Source organism: Urocitellus parryii, chromosome 5, assembly GCF_045843805.1.
Source record: "Urocitellus parryii isolate mUroPar1 chromosome 5, mUroPar1.hap1, whole genome shotgun sequence".
Taxonomy (NCBI): Eukaryota; Metazoa; Chordata; class Mammalia; order Rodentia; family Sciuridae; genus Urocitellus; species Urocitellus parryii.
This window is the reverse complement of record NC_135535.1, coordinates 51,623,240-51,641,064: the sequence shown is the minus strand read 5'-3', so window position 1 is coordinate 51,641,064 and position 17,825 is coordinate 51,623,240. Positions and strand designations below refer to the sequence as shown.

The window sequence follows — 17,825 nt, the reverse complement described above, 5'->3', positions numbered from 1 at the left end:
GACCCTGCTTGCCTTCTTAGTTTTTAGTTTGCCAATTTCCTCTTTACTAGTAATTTGGAAATGATGGGAAATGGTTAATAATTTTGAAGTTTTGATCAATTTAGAAATCTGAATGTTAATGACTACTGTTTTCTTAGCCTCTTTTTTTTCATTCTCTTCCCACTTTGAGTTCCTTTATAGTTCCTGGTAGAAAAACCTTAAATAATAATAAGAATAATAAAGACCAGTAGTTACAACACATCTCTTCTTAGTGGAAGGAGATAGAAAGGGCTGGGAAGTCAATGAAAAGAGATCTAATTTCAGCATTTGCTCCTATGAAAGTCCTGCTTGTTGCAAAGTTTGGCCTATGAAGAGGGCTCTTAATACTTATTCAATGCCAGGGACAATAGAGAAAAAATAAAGAAATTCAAACACAAAACAGCAGCAATATAATAAATACACACACTCCATTTCATAAATGCTAGCAGAAGTTAATATGTTGCAAAAACCATAAAATATTTCCAGTATAATTTTAAATTCTAGATATCTAAGAGGAAAAGGCACAAAGCTTCAATTTTCTTTATATCAAGACCAGTTTCAAAAAGGGTTGTATTTGTTGTAGTGGTGATGTCAAGTGATGACACCAGGTTTCTACTTATAGGGTCAGCCTCTCTTATGAAAATGCCTTTAAATATAAAAAGTGTGCTGAACACACAGAAAGCACCACTATTGTTCATGCTATATGTTGTTCCCTCTGTTAGAAGGATGCCCAACTATTTAAACAGCATTATACTAACAGATATTCTTCCATAATGAAAGCCAGGCACTTCAAGCTTCATTCTTTGTCATTCTTTGTGAATGGGCAAGTTATTTAGCCTCTTTCCCTCAGTTCCCTCATCTGAAAAGTGAGGTTAAAGTAGTGCTTACCTGCTTTATAGTATTGAAGTGAGGATTAAGTGGGATAATTCATGTAAATCATAACAGTGCCTGGAATGCAAAAAAGTGCTAAAAATGTTGATGATTATTAAATTCATAAAAATAAGGTGGAGGGGCACCTCAATTATCTTCTACTGAGCTCTAGTGTAAAAACATCTTTCATAAGCATAATTTTACTGTTAAAACTGGTTCCGTCAACTTATTAGTTTGATCATCTCATGACGATTTATTAAATCCTCATTCTGTATTATGTCTTGTGTCAGGGAATTAGTTGATGTTAATCAGTACTTTGTTTTTCACCGAAAGAAAAAAGTTCTCAGCGTTATTAAATCCCAAGTATATGCCAGGTGTTCAGAGTTTTGGAAAAGTTTTTGTCAAAAACTAAACTAGAACGCCTTCAAAGGCTCCCAGATGGTGAGGGAAGGTGAGAAGGGCTGGGCATTGTGCCCGCGTATGGGAAGAAGTTGTTTCTGACCTGGGCCTATTGACTGGCGCTTAAAACCCTCCCGGGCATTATATCAAGCTGGTAGCTCAATAAGATGCAAGAGTTGCCCTCATTTTGAGTTAAATCACGTGCTTAAAAGTGAAGGTGGCAGCGGCCAGAGAGCCCATCCCCCTTCGGACTGACGGCTTCATCCTGCTCCGGCTCTGGCCACATCCTGCTCCTTGGCACTCATCAGAGAGCGCTCTCGGAGAAGTGGTGCCTCGCCGGTGGCAGGTGTCCCCAGGTAACCCGGCGGCGTGGAGGTCCCCCTTCGCCGGAGACCGCAGCCCAGCTCAGCGGATTCGGGGCGGGCCCCGGGAGGGAAGGTCTGGCTTCCTCGGGAATCCGGAGCCCGCTGGCACTGCGCCAGGCCCAGGGCACCCCAGGCGGGGACGAGGTCCACCTCCTCCCGGAACTGGCCGGCGCCGCGAGGCGGGACCGGCGGCTAGCGCGGGGCTGCGGAGCGCCGGGGGCCATGGAGGTCCTTCCCGCCAGCGGAGGCCGGACGGGGCGCCCGGAGCGGGAGTTCCGCGGTGGCGGCGAGGAGAGGCTAGAGCACGCGGTGGAGGAAGCGGTTCCTGGAGTGGCCCGGACTGTTCTCCCTCAAGGGACGGCGGAACGGCCGCCCGGCTCCCGCGGCTCATGGGAAGGCGAGGAGGAGCCGGAGCCCGAGCCGGGCCAACAGCCCCGCGGCCGCACGAGCCGCACGGCGTCCCTGGTGAGCGGCCTGCTCACCGAGCTGTACAGCTGCACGGAGGAGGAGGAGGTGGCCGCCGGGAGCCGCGGTCCGGGGGGCCGCCCGCGGCGCCGTGACAGCCTGGACAGCTCCACCGAGGCCTCGGGCTCCGACGTGTTCCTGGGCGTGCGCGGCGCCGGCGACTCCCGCGTGCTGCAGGAGCTGCAGGAGCGTCCGAGCCAGCGGCTCCAGATGCAGTACCTGCGGCAGAAAGGTGAGTCGGGGGAGCGGGACTCCTGCGCTCACCTGCGAGCACCTGAACCCAGAGGCCGAGAGATCCGCGATTAAGTTCTGGGTCTCTCCTCGAACTGACTCTGGTGCCTACATGGTCACACATTCATGACTGCGCTAAGTTCTGATGCCCCTTCTCCCATCCTCTCTCCAGGTGTCCCTTAGAGTATCAGTTGTTGGAATGCTCGGGGTCTCTCCTCCCACTTTCCCCCAAGTGTTTGTGGAGGCCCAAGGGAAGAGGCAGCCGGAATCCTAATTTCTGCTGAACAGCTGTCAGGACTGGGTTGGAGTTTCTGCTACGTATACCTGAAGTTGCCTAGAGGACGCTGGGAGAATAGAGAGGACTCCTTGGGATTTTTTTTTTTTTTAAGTTCGCTTTCCCTAGCCACACTATTTAGTGTTTAACTAGTGAGGCAGAATAATTCGATAATGTGGTTTCAAAAGCAGAGCGTGCGAATTCCATTTCCACCAGAACGCAAGGTTCCGAGCTGCTCACTAGGTGTTTTGTTCTGTTCACCGGTTCACCGGTTCACCGTGGCGGATTAGTGGAGAGTCTTAGAGCATTGGCTTCATTGCAGAATAACTGCTGGTACCTTCCGTTGGCATGGAGAGGTTGATCCCACAAAATGGCCTTGGCTTCATGGGAGGAAAGGCTAATTTGGTGTTTCTTTTGTTATCAAACTGAGGCTCGTGTCCTGTTGAGCCTCCCCCCCCCCAACTGTTCATAAAAGCTTACCTCTCAAGCACGAAGTTATTACAGTTGTCCTTTTTCAGAGATATAATAAGATCTCAATTTAAAAAATTTAATGAGATGTGAAAAACAGAAGCTAAGCCACTATAACATTTCTTGGAAGTAATGTCCTTGTACTAAATGAGCAGGGGAGGGATGCAAGAGTACTATGTGATGGTCTCCTATCTTCTCGGTACAAAAATCAGTCCAGCTGGTTCCAGGAAAAACAAACAAATAAATAATTTGGCTGCTTTCTCAAATCTATGTGAACAGCTTTCAGCTTCCTCTTTTGGCTTCCTAGTGAAGATATTTTTTCCCAGCTGATTGTTACAAATGACTTCCACCTTCCTCCCCCATGTTGGCCTCTGGCGGAGTTAGGCCATTTCATTTTATACAGTTATTTGGCTGTTCCTAGAATGTGTGTTGATCTCAAAAGTTCTGTAGGGCAATAACTTTTCAAATTTCAACACAATCAATTTTGAAGAATTATGATTTGTCTTTCTCTTTTTACAAGACTTACTTTTAATTACTGAGAGAGTTTTGGTGATTAGTAATTTCCTTTTGGAAGAAGAAAATTGGCAAGCTAAAGTTTAAAAGAGAGGTAAGTGGTACAGCTTTGCAAGTCGACTTCAGATGAATGACCTCTCTACTAATTATTCACAAGACCTGTAAGAGCCTGTTTTGCCCCAGTTTCAGTCTTATTATGTACCTAGTACCCTGCTAATCCTTTCTTTTGTAGTCAGCGGTGTTAGGATGACTATGATGACCATTTTATAATGGTACACATTCACTGTTAATAAACATCATTAGAATGTTAGATTTAAGGATCAGGTGATGGATACAGCTGTCTGCTTAAATAATGCTACTTATTATGTGATTTTTCTTTAAGGGTCAAGTAGTAAGTAGCACATGCCTGTAATCCCAGTGACTCAGGAGGCTAAGGCAGGAGGATCACAAGTTTGAGGCCAGCCTCAGTAATTTAGTAAGGTCCTAAGCAACTTAGCCAGAACCTGTCTCAAATAAAAAATAAAAAGGATTAGGGACAAACTACTTTACATTCAATAGGAGTCTCAATAATGCAGATAACCTCAATAGTGTAGATTAATTCACTTGTCTCACTGTTAGGAATTTTGTTGTAGCACTGATGTAGCACTTATTTTGATGTTTAACATGTGGCTCTTTCTTTAGGTGAGGTACCAAAACGGTTTCTCAGGAAATCTGGACTGTCAGTATTCCCATGGTCAAAGGGATGAACTTTGGAGTTAGACTCCTGGATTGATATCCCACCACTGTTCCTTACTAGCTGTGTGACCTTGGGCAAGCTGTTTAACCTCTGTCTCTTTCATTTTTTTGTAAATAAGGATGATGATAATAATGGGTCAGAGGGCTGTGTTGAGAATGCTAGAGATTATTTTTGTTGTCATATACACTAGAATTCCTTAGAGAGGAAATTGATCACAGGTGACAATTTTCTCAGTTTTTCCTCACTTAACACTGTAAAAGGGGCAGTGGCTGGTGTAGGGCATTCAAAAATGTAGACCCACTTCTGTCCCTGGCATGTTCTGATTCTGATGTTACTGGAGAAGACATTTCCACACTGAACTCTGAAAATTCTTCTCATAAACAGTGTATATAATTCAGAGAATAACAGAGCCATAGATAGCTAGGAGTTACTGGGAATGAGAGAGGGTTTTTGCATTATCTCATGCTTTTGTGAATGTTAGTTTTAAGAATGGAGACTTCGGGAGGCTGAGGCAGGAGGATCGCGGGTTCAAAGTCAGCTTCAGCAAAAAGCAAGGTGCTAAGCAACTCAGAGACCCTGTCTCTAAATAAAATACAAAATACGGCTGGAGATGTGTCTCAGTGGTAGAGTGCTTGCCTAGTATGTGCGAGGCACTGGGTTCGATTCTCGGCACCACATATAAACAAATAAATTCATAAAGTTCCATCAATAACTAATAAAAATTTAAAAAAATAAATAAAATAAAAAATAGGGCTGGGGATGTGGCTCAGTGGTTGAGTGTCTCTGAGTGAGTTCAATCTCTGGTACAAAAAAAATGATGTATACTAATTTATCTGTTAAAAGGAAATATATTTTCTTATATATTTTATATATGAAAACTTACCAAGTCTCTAAAAATGAAATATTATACCTGATAGGCTATTTGAAGACTGTATATTTAACACAAAATCAGTATTACTACATTCCTCTACATTGCAAAATGTGGGATAATTATTTAGAAGGATGATAATTTATAAGGATGAATAGTTTAAAAGAAAAGATTCTTAATAGCTGATTAAAATTTTTTAGTTTTTTACATTAATGATTAACTTATCTTACAGGCTTACCACCTGAGTACTTTAATAATACAAAAAATGTACATACCAACTGGGTGCAGTGGCTTGGGAGGCTGAGGCAGGAGGTTTTCGGGTTCAAAGCCAGCCTTAGCAACTTAGCCAGGCCCTATGCAACTTAATATGTTTCTTTTTTTTTTTTTTTTTGAGTCGGGGTGCCAGTGATTGAACTCAGGGACACTCAACCGCTGAGCCACATCCTCAGCCCTAGCCCTAGTTTGTATTTTATTTAGAGACAGGGTCTTACTGAGTTGCTTAGCACCTTACCCTTGATGAGGCTGACTGTGAACTCAAGATCCTCCTGTCTCAGCCCTCTGAGCCAATTGGATTACAGGCCTGTGCCACCATGTCCGGCCCTAAGCAAGCAACTTAATGAGACCCTGTCTCTAAATAAAATTTAAAAAGGGCTGGGGATTTGACTGAATGGTTAAGCACCCTTGGGTTCAACCCCTAGTACCTCCTCTCCCCAAAAGAGAAAGAAATAAGAAAAGTACATGCCAGATTTCTAAAGCAACCAGAACCAGGAATGGTAAAAACAAGAATCTTTGCTTATATGCTACAGTAGCCTCAAGGGTTAAATTCACAGCATTTACCTCATGAATAGAACAGGAGATGAATAAGTGGCTTTTTTGAGGAATGTCTTAGCTGAATGCATGTATGTAATCTTGGGAAGAACCTAGAATTGGTTGGCTTAAATGAATGTTCTAGATATTTATCTGTTGACCAGTATCACATTGAAATTTATATTCCTATCAAGATGTTTATTCTCTTTCTATTTTTCTTTCTTTATAGACCCTAATGAATTGAAGACAATCCTTCAGGAGCTCAAGTACAGAATTGGCATTCAGTCGGCCAAGTTACTTCGGCAGCTGAAGCAGAAAGATAGGCTTCTGCATAAACTACAGAGGAACTGTGATATTGTGACTGCCTGCCTGCAGGCTGTGTCTCAGAAGAGAAGTAAGTACTGGAGAGGGGCAATAGGGATTGTGTTTTTGAATATTTTGAAAAATTCTGCATGGGTGTTTGTACCCTGGAACTAAGAACCATGAATAACTCAGCTTTTTTTTTTTTTTTCAGTTCAAATGAATACTTCATGCCTAATGTTACCTTAGTTTTATTATTCCAGACTTGAGGTAGTGCGTCACTTTGACAATGGTTATTTTTACTGGATGCTAAATAATGACAAAAATCTTTGTTTTTCAAATAGACATAAACTAAAAGCCATGTCCTTGTTCTCTTCATCTCTGTATTGCTCCAATAAGTGAATTAGACAATTGACCTAAACAAGGAAACTCTTGTAACAGGATCTTACAGCTTGCTCTGAAATCTCAAAAGAACAAAGCATTTTAACAAATGAAACCGGTCTCTTGGGTAATCCTCTTATGACTTATAGTTTCATGGCATGTTAATTGAGTTAAAAATAGTTGAATTATCTGATCCATAGTAATACTAGATATGAAAGCTTGTGAATTAATTTTATAATATTCCATTTGATAGTTTTACATTTTACTCTGCTAACATGTCCCTGTTTTTGTTTTGTATTCTTTTGTTAACATGCAGCATGGCAGAACAGTATGTTCAGGTATGGTAAATATAGGCACTGATAGTATGTTTGATAAAATGCCTGTGGCGATTTTTCAGGTGCATGTGAAAATTGCCTTTTCTTGCTTGTTTATTCTATCACACTTTATATGCAAAATAGCACATTCTAGAGATTTTTTAAAAAAAATTCTAAATTAATGTTTTTTTAATGAAGCAATTTTTAGGGCTTGATTAGTTTCAGATAAAAAAATTAATGGCTTAAATACCATTGTCATATTTATCACTAAAAGAAAATCCTGTGTTTTCTTGCTCCTCTTTTGATTATATTGCTGTTTATTGTCCCCCAAACTATAAAGGTTTCACTTAATGTGTATTAAACAGAATGCCACTTGGTTATCATAATGATGCCGCTATGGACCATACTAAGTGGGAATGTGATCGACAAGACTGGAACCGAACAGGGCTTTCTCTCAGAGTCGGGCCCTTTAATGAAATAGCTAGAGCAGGAAGAAGGGCATGTGTGTGGTGGCGGGGGAGGTTATGTGCACGTGTGCATGCATCTGTATCTACCTATAACAAATTGGCATGTATATGGTAGTATATGGTAGTTTTTCATGGATTTTGATTGATTCAAAAGTGTCAAGTAAAAATTATTTTCCCCTTCTATTATAAGATACCGTGATTTTGACTTTCTCCTTTCAACCATGTGTTTATGTACCTATTGTTGTTTGTACCAGAAGTTAAAGGCATAAAAGGGTAAATGTATGGATGTCCCCCCTGCATTCCTCCTCCCTCTAAGGATTGACTCCAAAACTTCGCACATGCTGGGCAAGTGTTCTACCACTAAGCTATATACCCAGACCTTTTTTTTTTTTAATTAACTTTGAAATGTGATCCCATGAAGTTACCCAGACTGACCTTGAACTTTCAATAATCCTCCTCAGCCTCCCAATTATAGGCATGAGCCACTGTGCCTAGCAATACATGGAGTTTTAGTGTGTAGTAAAGTGCAAGAAAAGATGGATCAGGTGTCAGCACACAGAGAGGAATGTTAGATGAGGTCATGAAAGGGTGGACTGTATTGGTAGTTACTAGGGACTAATAATCATGTGGAATTTAAATTACTTGATTAACAGAAGGACTGGTAGTTATGTCTTTTTATGGCAAATGTGCCCACAAGTACCCAACTTAATTTGTGAATCTGTGAATGCATCCTTCCTATGTATTTTAGAATTTCTCTTCAATTTCAGCCAGGATTTTGCATTTTAGAGAATATGGGGTTATCTGGCTGCCTTCCTTGAAAGCTTACTTCTCACCTTGGTAATATGACTATTAAATAGAACAGTGTTTTCTGTTGAGCAATAACTACATTAAAATTATTGTCATAGTATGGTACTATACTATGATGTAGCCAGTTAAAATTTTGACTAAATGGTTATTTATTAATTTTAGAACTCCAGAAGTTAGATGTTTTGTGACTAAATGCTTAATTCCAGTAGTTGCACATTTTACCTCTTTCCTGAACATCAATTAATAATAAATACATTTAACTAGAGTTCTAAAAAGCTGAGATTTCACTATACATTGAATAACTGAACTTTCATTTTGTAGTGGTTGGCAATGATGAATTCAAATAGAATATGTTGTGTTGACTTGTATGTATTTAACATGCAAAGTCCAGATAATTTCCATTTCTGCCTTCATGTGGATTTGATGCTTATAATTCTTTGCAAAAGTGATTTTTTCCCTACCATAGAATACTACAGAATAAAATTGACTTTTATTAAAAAGGGTTATTGCTCATTAATACATCAGAGAACATAATAATTTTGAAACAAGAATCAGAAGTAAATGTTCATTATGATCAAAATGACTAGATCATTTTTATTTCTAACACAAATGATATAACTGCTTAGACTTTATGGTTTCTTATGTCACGCCTTGTGGTAGCATCTCTTTGTTTTAAAATTGGGGTGGACATAAAAAAAAAAAAGCAACATCAATATTTGTCTTATAGAAGAGCACATTTCTCCCCCTATATTCATCTAAGGAAAATTATTGGCATAAACAACTTAATATTTTAAATAAGATTTAAAAGAACAACAGCAACTGTTATTTATTGAATACATGCTTTGTGCCAAATTATTGCTTTTTTTTTTCTTATGAGACTCCAAAAGCATGTTTTTTTTTTTTTTTGTTTGTTTCTTTCTGTGCCAGGGATTGAACACAGGGGCACTTAACCACTGAGCCACATCCCCATCCCTTTTTTATATTTTATTTAGAGACAGGGCCTCACTGAGTTGTTGAGGCTGGAGTTTAACTCATGATCCTCCTGTCTTGGCCTCTGGAGCTGTGGGGATTACAGGCCTGTGCTATCGCACCCAGCTAAAAGCATGTATCTTTATGCACATTTTATTAGGACACTGAGATTCAGAAAGTTTAAGTAATTTGCCTAAGGTCACATAGCTAATAAGGGAGTGAGAAAGAATTTGAAGGTAAAGTCTCAAAAGTAATATGGAAAGGGGCTGAGGTTGTGGCTCAGCGGTAGAGTGCTTGCCTCACATGTGCAAGGCCCTGGGTTCAATCTTCAGCACCACATACAAATAAATAAGTGTATTGTGTCCAACTACAACTAAAAAATAAATATTAAAAAAAAAGTAATGTGGAAAGAAAAAGAAAAAATGTCTCACAAGTCCACACTTTCTAATCATGAACTATGATATAGAATTTTCTAGTTTTTCTTAGCAATTAGATAACTCTATCAACTCTATAATATTATTGGAATGTTGCTGAACTATAAGAAATTTGTAACTTGCAAAGGACACAATAAAGAGTTCAGGTTTGTTAGAATGTGTTGCTTCAGCATAGTTTGCATATGAAATAAGTACTTTATCTTTACTTGTTTAAATGGATTATACTGAACAATTTTGATGTTAAGATTTTTATGTGGTTAGCTTAACCTGTTTTTCCTGAAAGTAGATGGAGATCATATTAATTATTAGCATTGCATTGTTTTACAATTTTCTGCCTTGGTGTAATAAATGTTTAATTTACGCTGGTTGAGTTTGTGAAATGGTATTTTAAATAAAAAAATAAAATCTAGCTGGCTCTTGAAAATCATGGTAAGAGAAAACATGAACAAAATGTGAATATACATAGAAATATTGTCTTTGTTCTAGCTTTGCCAATAAATACAGGAATTTTTTACAGTTTACAACCCCATTGTATTAATGCATCTTCGCTGGCATCCTAAATTTCACTATCTATTATAAATGCCTGGCAGAGGCTCATACCTTGTCAGATGGGGCCATCTTTGTTTTGCTTTTCCTGTGCCTGTCTTCTCTGATACAATAATTTGTCCTTTGTAGAAGGAAATGGTATTTGTGCAGCCCCGAGTTTGGTGGCACAGAAAGTCAACATTTTCCACTAAAAAACAGTTTTCTGTGTGTGTGTGTGTATTTTTAAATTGTAAAAGTAATATACTCAACCAATAATCTATTCCTACATATCTACTGAAGAGAATTGAAGAAACATGTTCCCACAAAAACTTGCACACAAATGTTATATTATTATTATTCATAAGAGCCAAAAAGTGGAAATAATCCAAATGTCTATCAGTGGATAATGAGTAAATAAAATGTGGTAATATCTATTCAATGGAATATTTCTAAGCCATATAAAAAAAGTACTAATGTATGCCACAACATAGATTAAAAAAAATGTTTTTAAGGTTTATCCAAGTGAAAGAAGCCAGACACATAAATCAGCATATTGTACATTCTATTTGAAATGACCAGAGTAGGCAAGTCTGTAAGACATAGTAGATTAGTGGTTACTAGGGGTTGGAAAGGGTGGAACAGAGTGGAATGGAGAGTGACTGCTAATGTTATAGATTTTTTTTTTTTCTTTTTGGTACTGGCGATTTAACCCAGGGTTGCTTTACCACTGAGCTACAGCCCCATCCATTTTTATTTTTTATTCTGAAACAGGGTCTTGCTAAATTGCTTAGAGCCTCCCTAAGTTGCTAATTTACTGAGGCTGGCCTGGAACTTGGAATCCTCCTACTTTAGCCCCTTGAGTTGTTAAGCGTACACCTGTAATCTTAACAACCCAGCTAGATTTCTTATTGGGGTGATGAAATTTTTCTGGAATTAGATAGTGTTGATGGTTACTTTGTGAATATCACCAATATGTATAGTCAAAAAGGATGAATTTTATGGTAAGTGAATTACGTCTTAATAAAAGTGTTAAAATTTAATATACTTGTGGAAACTTTCAAACATACAGAAATATAAAAAGAAGAGGAAAGAAATAATTTTCTAAAGACAGTCCCTTCATATTTTAGAATATTTATTCAAGTGGGTTTTTTTTAATATGCACTTTTCCCAAAGTCATGATAGTACATAACATTTCTGTGTCCTACCTTTTCCATGTAACACATCATAAACTGATGCCATTGGTATAAATTATTCATAAACATAATTTTTAATGGCTGATGCACTGTTTTTCAGTCGACCATTTCGTTTCAGTGTAGCATGGAAATACTGAAGAATTTTCTTTCAGTCATGAGTACAGAAATAACAAATTGATTTAAGTTAAACAAGGAAATTGATTGGCATATTTATAAGTCCAGGGATGTGCTTTTGGGTATTGTTAAATCAGGTCTAGCTGTTCAAACAGAATCTTGGAGAACATGACTTCATCTCTTAGCTGTGCTTGCCTGGGTGCTACACAAGGCCAGCACAGCCGGCAGCAGCTCCAGTTCAGCAGCTCTACCTGGAAGAAGAGATTTCTTTTTCCACAGGTCTAGGAAGTCCCATAACTTGCTTTCCTCAACCTTCCTGGACCCATGCTCACTAGAATTAATAAATAACTCCTTATTTATGTATATAAGAAAGTGATAAGTGCTATACAAGAAAAAAAGGGGAGCATGTGGATTTGGAGTGGTTTGGTATTGATGGTCTTTGGGATTTTAACTGTTTTATTACATGTGCGGTGGCTGTGTAATTCTTTTTTCTGATTACTAATGTGGTTTATTGGCTATTTGAATATCCATTTTTTGTGAGGTGCCTGTTTCTAGAATTTTCTGCTTTTTTATTTTATAGATTTGTTGGAGTTCTTTATGTATTCTGAATATGAGTTTTTGTGAAATATATGTTGAAAATATTTTGTCCAGCTTATTTGGCCTGCCTTTTCACTCTGTGTCATTTAGTGAGCAGTAGTTCTTAATTTTCTATATTGTTCCATTTATGAGTCTTAGCTGTTTACAGGCAGATTCCATGTGCACTCCATGGAGTCCCATCATCAGCACGGCCTCGTACTTGGTTTAAAGCTTTGCTGTTGCTGTCTTGAAACTCTCATTTTTTTTGAACAAGTGGCTTTACAAGTTATATAGCCAGTCCTGCATTTACAGCTGGTGGATTTTCTATGAAGTTTAAGAAATCTTTATTTATTTTACCCCAAACTCTAGAAGCTTTATTTTATTTTAATTTTATGTTTTGCAGTGCTGGGAATTGAACCCAGAGCCTTAAGCATGCCAAGCAGGTGCTCGACCACTAGCCTGCACCCCCAGCTTAGAAGCTTTCCTATTTTGTTTTCAAATAGAGATCTAACTGCCCCCCCGGAACTGGTAAATTTTATCTCTGTGATGTGACATAGGAGTCAAATTTCATATGTGTTCATGTAGATATTTAAGTGATCCCGCCTTGTGTATTGAAGACAACATCTTTTAACATGACTCTGTGATGTCATTTTTGTGTTTAAAAAAAAAAAGTTTCTGCATGTGCACGGATCTGCTTGAGGGTTCTTTTTTTGCTTTATTTTTTTTTTAAAAATTGTTTATCCCTGAGCCAATAAAACACTTATTTTCAATATTGTATTTTATAATAGCCTTAATATCTGAAAACATATGTCCTTACACCTTGTTCATCTTCAAGACTGTTTTGGCTATTCTTGACTCTTTGGGAAAAATTGTCATCTTTACAGTGTTGGATCTTTCAATCCATAAATATGGCACATCTCTCCAACAGTATTTTAAAATTTATTAGTATTCTATAGTTTTCTGTTTCTAGTGTCTATAAAGATATATCTTTAAATTTATTCTTAGGTAGTTGATGTTTCTTGACAATATTTTAAATCGTAGTCTTAAAAAATTCACTTTTTTACTTTTGCTGGTTTGTATAAATATAGTTTTCTGTTTACTGACTTGATGGTATCTGGTAGTCTTTTTCTTTTGTTGATTCCAATAATATTTCTGTAAATTATTTTGTATTTTTATTTTATGTGATTACTGTGGTTTTTTTTTTTTTTAAAGAGAGAGAGAATTTTTTTAGTATTTTATTTTTTTAGTATTTGGCGGACACAACACTACTGTGGTTTTTAAACCTTCATTTTATTTACTTATTTTTAGGTGGTGCTGAAGATCAAACCCAGTGCCGCACATGTGCTAGGCAAGTGCTCTACCACTGAGTTTCAAACCCAGGCCCTCGTTTCTTTTTCTTTTGCCTTGTGCACACTGCCTGGGGCTTTCAGTAGAATATCAAATAGCAATAATGATAATATGGTAGATATTTTCTCCTTGTGTTAAACCTCAGAAGGAAAGCTTTCTTTTCATTTCACCAATTAGTACAATGCTTGTGAAAGTTTTCTGTATAACTCTTTTATTAAATTAAGGACATCCTTTTGTCCAATTTGCTAAGATGCTGAATTTCATCACATTTTATCTACTGTATTGAAATGACATGTTGAATTTTATGAATTCTGTTGAATGTTAAAGAAATCTTTCATTTCTGGAAAAATCCTAACCTGGTCCTGATGTATTCTTTATATATAAATTGAGTGGGTTTGGTTTGCTAATTCTTTGATTATAATGTTTGCATCTATGTGTGTTCATGAATGAGACTGACTTATAATTCTTGTAATGTTCTTATCAGATTTTGAGAGAAAGAAAAAGTTATAGAGCTTGCCTTTCTATTCTCTGGAAGAGATTGTGTAAGACTGGTATTATCTCTTTCATAAATATTTGGTTAAATTCACTGGTAAACACATTTGGACCTGAAATTTTCTTTATAGAAAGATTTGTGGGGCTGGGGATGTGGCTCAAGCGGTAGCGCTCTCGCCTGGCATGTGTGCGGGCCCGGGTTCGATCCTCAGCATCACATACCAACAAAGATGTTGTGTCCTCCGAGAACTAAAAAATAAATATTAAAAAAAAAATTAAAAAAAAGAAAGATTTGTAACTATGAATGTAACTTTTAAAATAATTATAGAGTGATTTATATTTTCTATTTCTTTTTATATTAGCTTTGGTAAACTATGTAGAATTTTCCATTTCATATAACTTTTCACCTTGTAGGCATAAGATTTTTAAGAATATATTTTTAAAATATTTATTTTTTAGCTTTAGGTGGACATAATATCTTTATTTTATTTTTATGTGGTGCTGAGGATTGAACCCAGTGCCTCATGTGTGCCAGGCAAGCACGCTACTACTTAAGCCATATCCCCAGCCCCAAGAATATTTTTAAAAACATTTTTTTAGTTGTCAATGGACCTTTATTTTATTTCTTTGTGGTGCTGAGAATTGAACCCAGTGCCTCACACAAGATAGGTGAGCATTGTACCACTGAGCCACAACCCCACCCCTTAAGAATATTAAGAGGGCTAGAGGTGTAGCTCAGTGTATGAAGGTGTATGAAGTCCTGGGTTCAGTTCCCAGCACGTGCACGCGCGCACACACACACACACACACACACACACACACACAGATTTTTTTTGTTCCTTTAAAATATCTTTTATTACAGAATGTATCATAAGGAAAATTATTTAATATATGCATTAAAATTTTTTTAAAGGACTGAACCCAGTGCCTCACATGTGTGAGACAAGTGCTGTGCCACTGAGCCACAACCTCAGCCCTAATATATGCATTTTTTTAACTATTTTTTTTTTAGTTGTAGGTGGACACAATACCTTTATTTTATTTATTTATTTTTATGTGGTGCTGAGGATCGAACCCAGCGCCTCGCATGCAGTAGGCGAGCGCTCTACCACTAAGCCACAACTCCAGCCCCTGCATTTTATTTTAAAGAATAAATAGGTGTGTGTTGGGATTGTAGCTTAGTGGCAGAGTGCTTGTCCAGCATATGTGAAGCATTAGGTTTAATCCTTAGTACTACATAAAAATAAACAAAATAAAGGGATAGTGTCCATTCATAAAAAAAAAAAAAAAAAAAAAAAAAAACTTAAGAAAAAAGAATAAATAGCCGGGCATGGTGGCACACTTGCTCACCTGTAATCCCAGCAACTCGGGAAGCCGAGGCAGGAGGATCTCAAGTTCAAAATAGCTTCAGCAACTTAGTGAGACCTTGTCTGAAAACAAAACTGGGGATGTGGCTCAGTGATTGGGCACTTCTGGGTTAAATTCCTGGTTCAAAAAAAAAATAAAAAGAATAAGAATAAAGATGCCTGTGTATGGTGATATTTACTTATCAAGCTTGAGTAACAGATATTATCGCACAATGAAGAGTCAGCCCCCCTGTGTGCTGTTCCCTGAGTGAAATCTCTCCCCGACGTTTGTGTTAACCATTACTTTCCTTTCTTTATACTTTCCTCACTTGTTTTATATGTTCCCAAGTAACATATGGTTCTGAAAAACTGAGTAGCAAGCCCAAATCTAGTTGTGTAGAGGGTAATGTTGCTGTCTTAGATAAAAGCTTCCAGAAGGTAAAGTTGGGGTCCCTGTCTAGGGTTGACTTCCCCTGAGAATTCACAGGAGTCTTTTCTGGGGAAGTCAGATGGCAAGGTTATAAACGAGTCCTGTGACATCTGTCAGGCCGTCATGTGCACCAGCTGCTGAATAATCAGCTGGGCTGGGGTGTGGCTTGCTTTTTATTTTTGATTCGAACCCCACCACAGCCTCACTTCCTCCTGCTCTTAGAAGCAGGTCAAAGTACTTCTGTGGGAATGGAGGGAAAAGCAGGTTTCATTAGCACATTGTAAAATAAACATGTACAGGTGAGAATTGGACCAGCTCCCCTGGGCATTCTGCCTGTGAGTTAGAAGATGATCCAGTGGCAGGAAACATCTTGTGTTGACTCCCTTCCACACAACTGAGCCACACTGCTCCAGGCTGTACTGGTTTGCTCTGCCCTGCACACTGCTGTTATCTGGGCTCCCCCCTCACTCTTTCAGTGGAAACTCCCCCCCACCCCACCCGGTGTCAGATCTTGTTTCCTGTATTCCATGTGACATAAATTTTTGGGGCCCGTGCATGAATGAAAATGGCTTTATTATAGCTGCATTTTGATGGATGGTTCTAGGCTTGCTTTATTGCCTTCTCACTTCCATTGTTGATCTTGGGAAGCTGGAAGCCTTTCCGATTCCTGAACCTCTGTACTTGACTGCTTACTTTTCCCTTGAAAGCTGTGGAGTCTTCTCTCGTTCTCAGAGTTCATGGCCCTGTTGCTTGCACTCATGTAGGTCATTTTCACTAGCCTAGACAGGTTCTTTCAATCAGGTAGTTTTCTGTGAACTGTTTCTTCTATTCTTTTTCCTCCTTCTGGGGTTCTGCTATTTGGTGGTCACCACATCTGGATTAGTTCTGTCATGTTCTTATTTTTCATCTTTTTTATTTTTTGCTTCACTGTGTCAACTTATTACCTCAACTTTATTTTTCAGTCCTGTATTGAAAACTTTTTTTGGGGATTGTTATTTGAATTTTTTAAACATGTGGCACCATATTCTTATTTCATAGGTGCAATACATTATCATTCTAAGCATAGTGATAGAGACTAAAATAGAGAAGTAGAACAGAACATTTTGGAGGAGCTAAAATATAAAGGAGGAAAGAAACTTTCAAAACTGCTATTTTATTTAGAAGCTTTTCTCAGAGGTCTGTTCAACCCTGGCTGTCTGTTCATATGAAGTGTGGGAGTCTAAAAAGTTGACTTGAACTCTGGGCTCCCTGGCAGGGATTATTGACTTTGAGTTCCACTGAAGGACATCTGGATGGAACCCCCTAGTTGAGTATTTCAGGCCTGCCTTCTGGGGCTGGTCAGATTTCCCAGGGAAGAGTGTTCTGACCTCCTGGATGGTGGGCAAAAGTGTGGCTGCTGGTATTCTGGGAACTGAGTGGAGTGAAGAGAGCTGGAATCCTCTGCATTTAGCATTTAGTAGGCCTATGGTCAGTAAGTCCCCTGTTTTAGGTAAGGAACTGTATACACAGAGGAGAAAAACAAGCTTAGTTTCTCCTACTGTATGCTCACAACACAGATCACTTGTGTGACCCCAAAAGATGCAGGGATTTCTTCCCACCAACAAGCAAACAGTCAGTCTGCAGTGGGCAACACCTGGATGTCCTCTAATTCAATTCAGTTCTGACACTGTCTCCAAGTAGGTAGTATCAGGTCCCACAGATTGAGAGCTTAGTCCACAAGACCGCTTCCTGCTTTCAGATGCCAGTCACAAGTCCCAGGTTGTTTTACTTGTGCTGTTGACAAATTGGCTACAATTGGGGTTCCAACAGACCCCTCCTTGTGTTTAATTAATTTAGTAGAACAGCTCATAGACCCCAGGGGGTCACTTTTCTTTGCTAATTTATTATAAAATATATTATGAAGGATACAGATGAAGAGATGCAGAGGGCAAGCTGTGGGGAGGGGCACGGAGCTCCTGTTTTCTGCAGACACGCCAGCCTCCGGCAACCTACATGTGTTCAACTATCCCGAGGCTCTCGGTCCTTTTTTTAGTGGAGACTCCGTTGCATATATAAGCATGAACAACCATGTAGAAATACAGTGGGACAAAAGGGGTATGACCAAATGCCAATAACT

At 38.7% G+C, this 17,825-nt stretch overlaps 1 protein-coding gene across 1 annotated transcript in view; it reads left to right on the top strand.

The window, feature by feature from the left end:
• Positions 1 to 1,874: 1,874 nt before the first annotated feature.
• The window catches only part of Tbc1d30 (TBC1 domain family member 30), an 83,770-nt gene continuing 67,819 nt past the window's right edge, over positions 1,875 to 17,825 (top strand). The window contains exons 1-2 of the mRNA XM_026392973.2: positions 1,875 to 2,349; positions 6,244 to 6,408. Coding sequence (XP_026248758.2) covers positions 1,875 to 2,349; positions 6,244 to 6,408 — 640 coding nt within the window. The remainder of the gene's footprint in view (positions 2,350 to 6,243; positions 6,409 to 17,825) is intronic.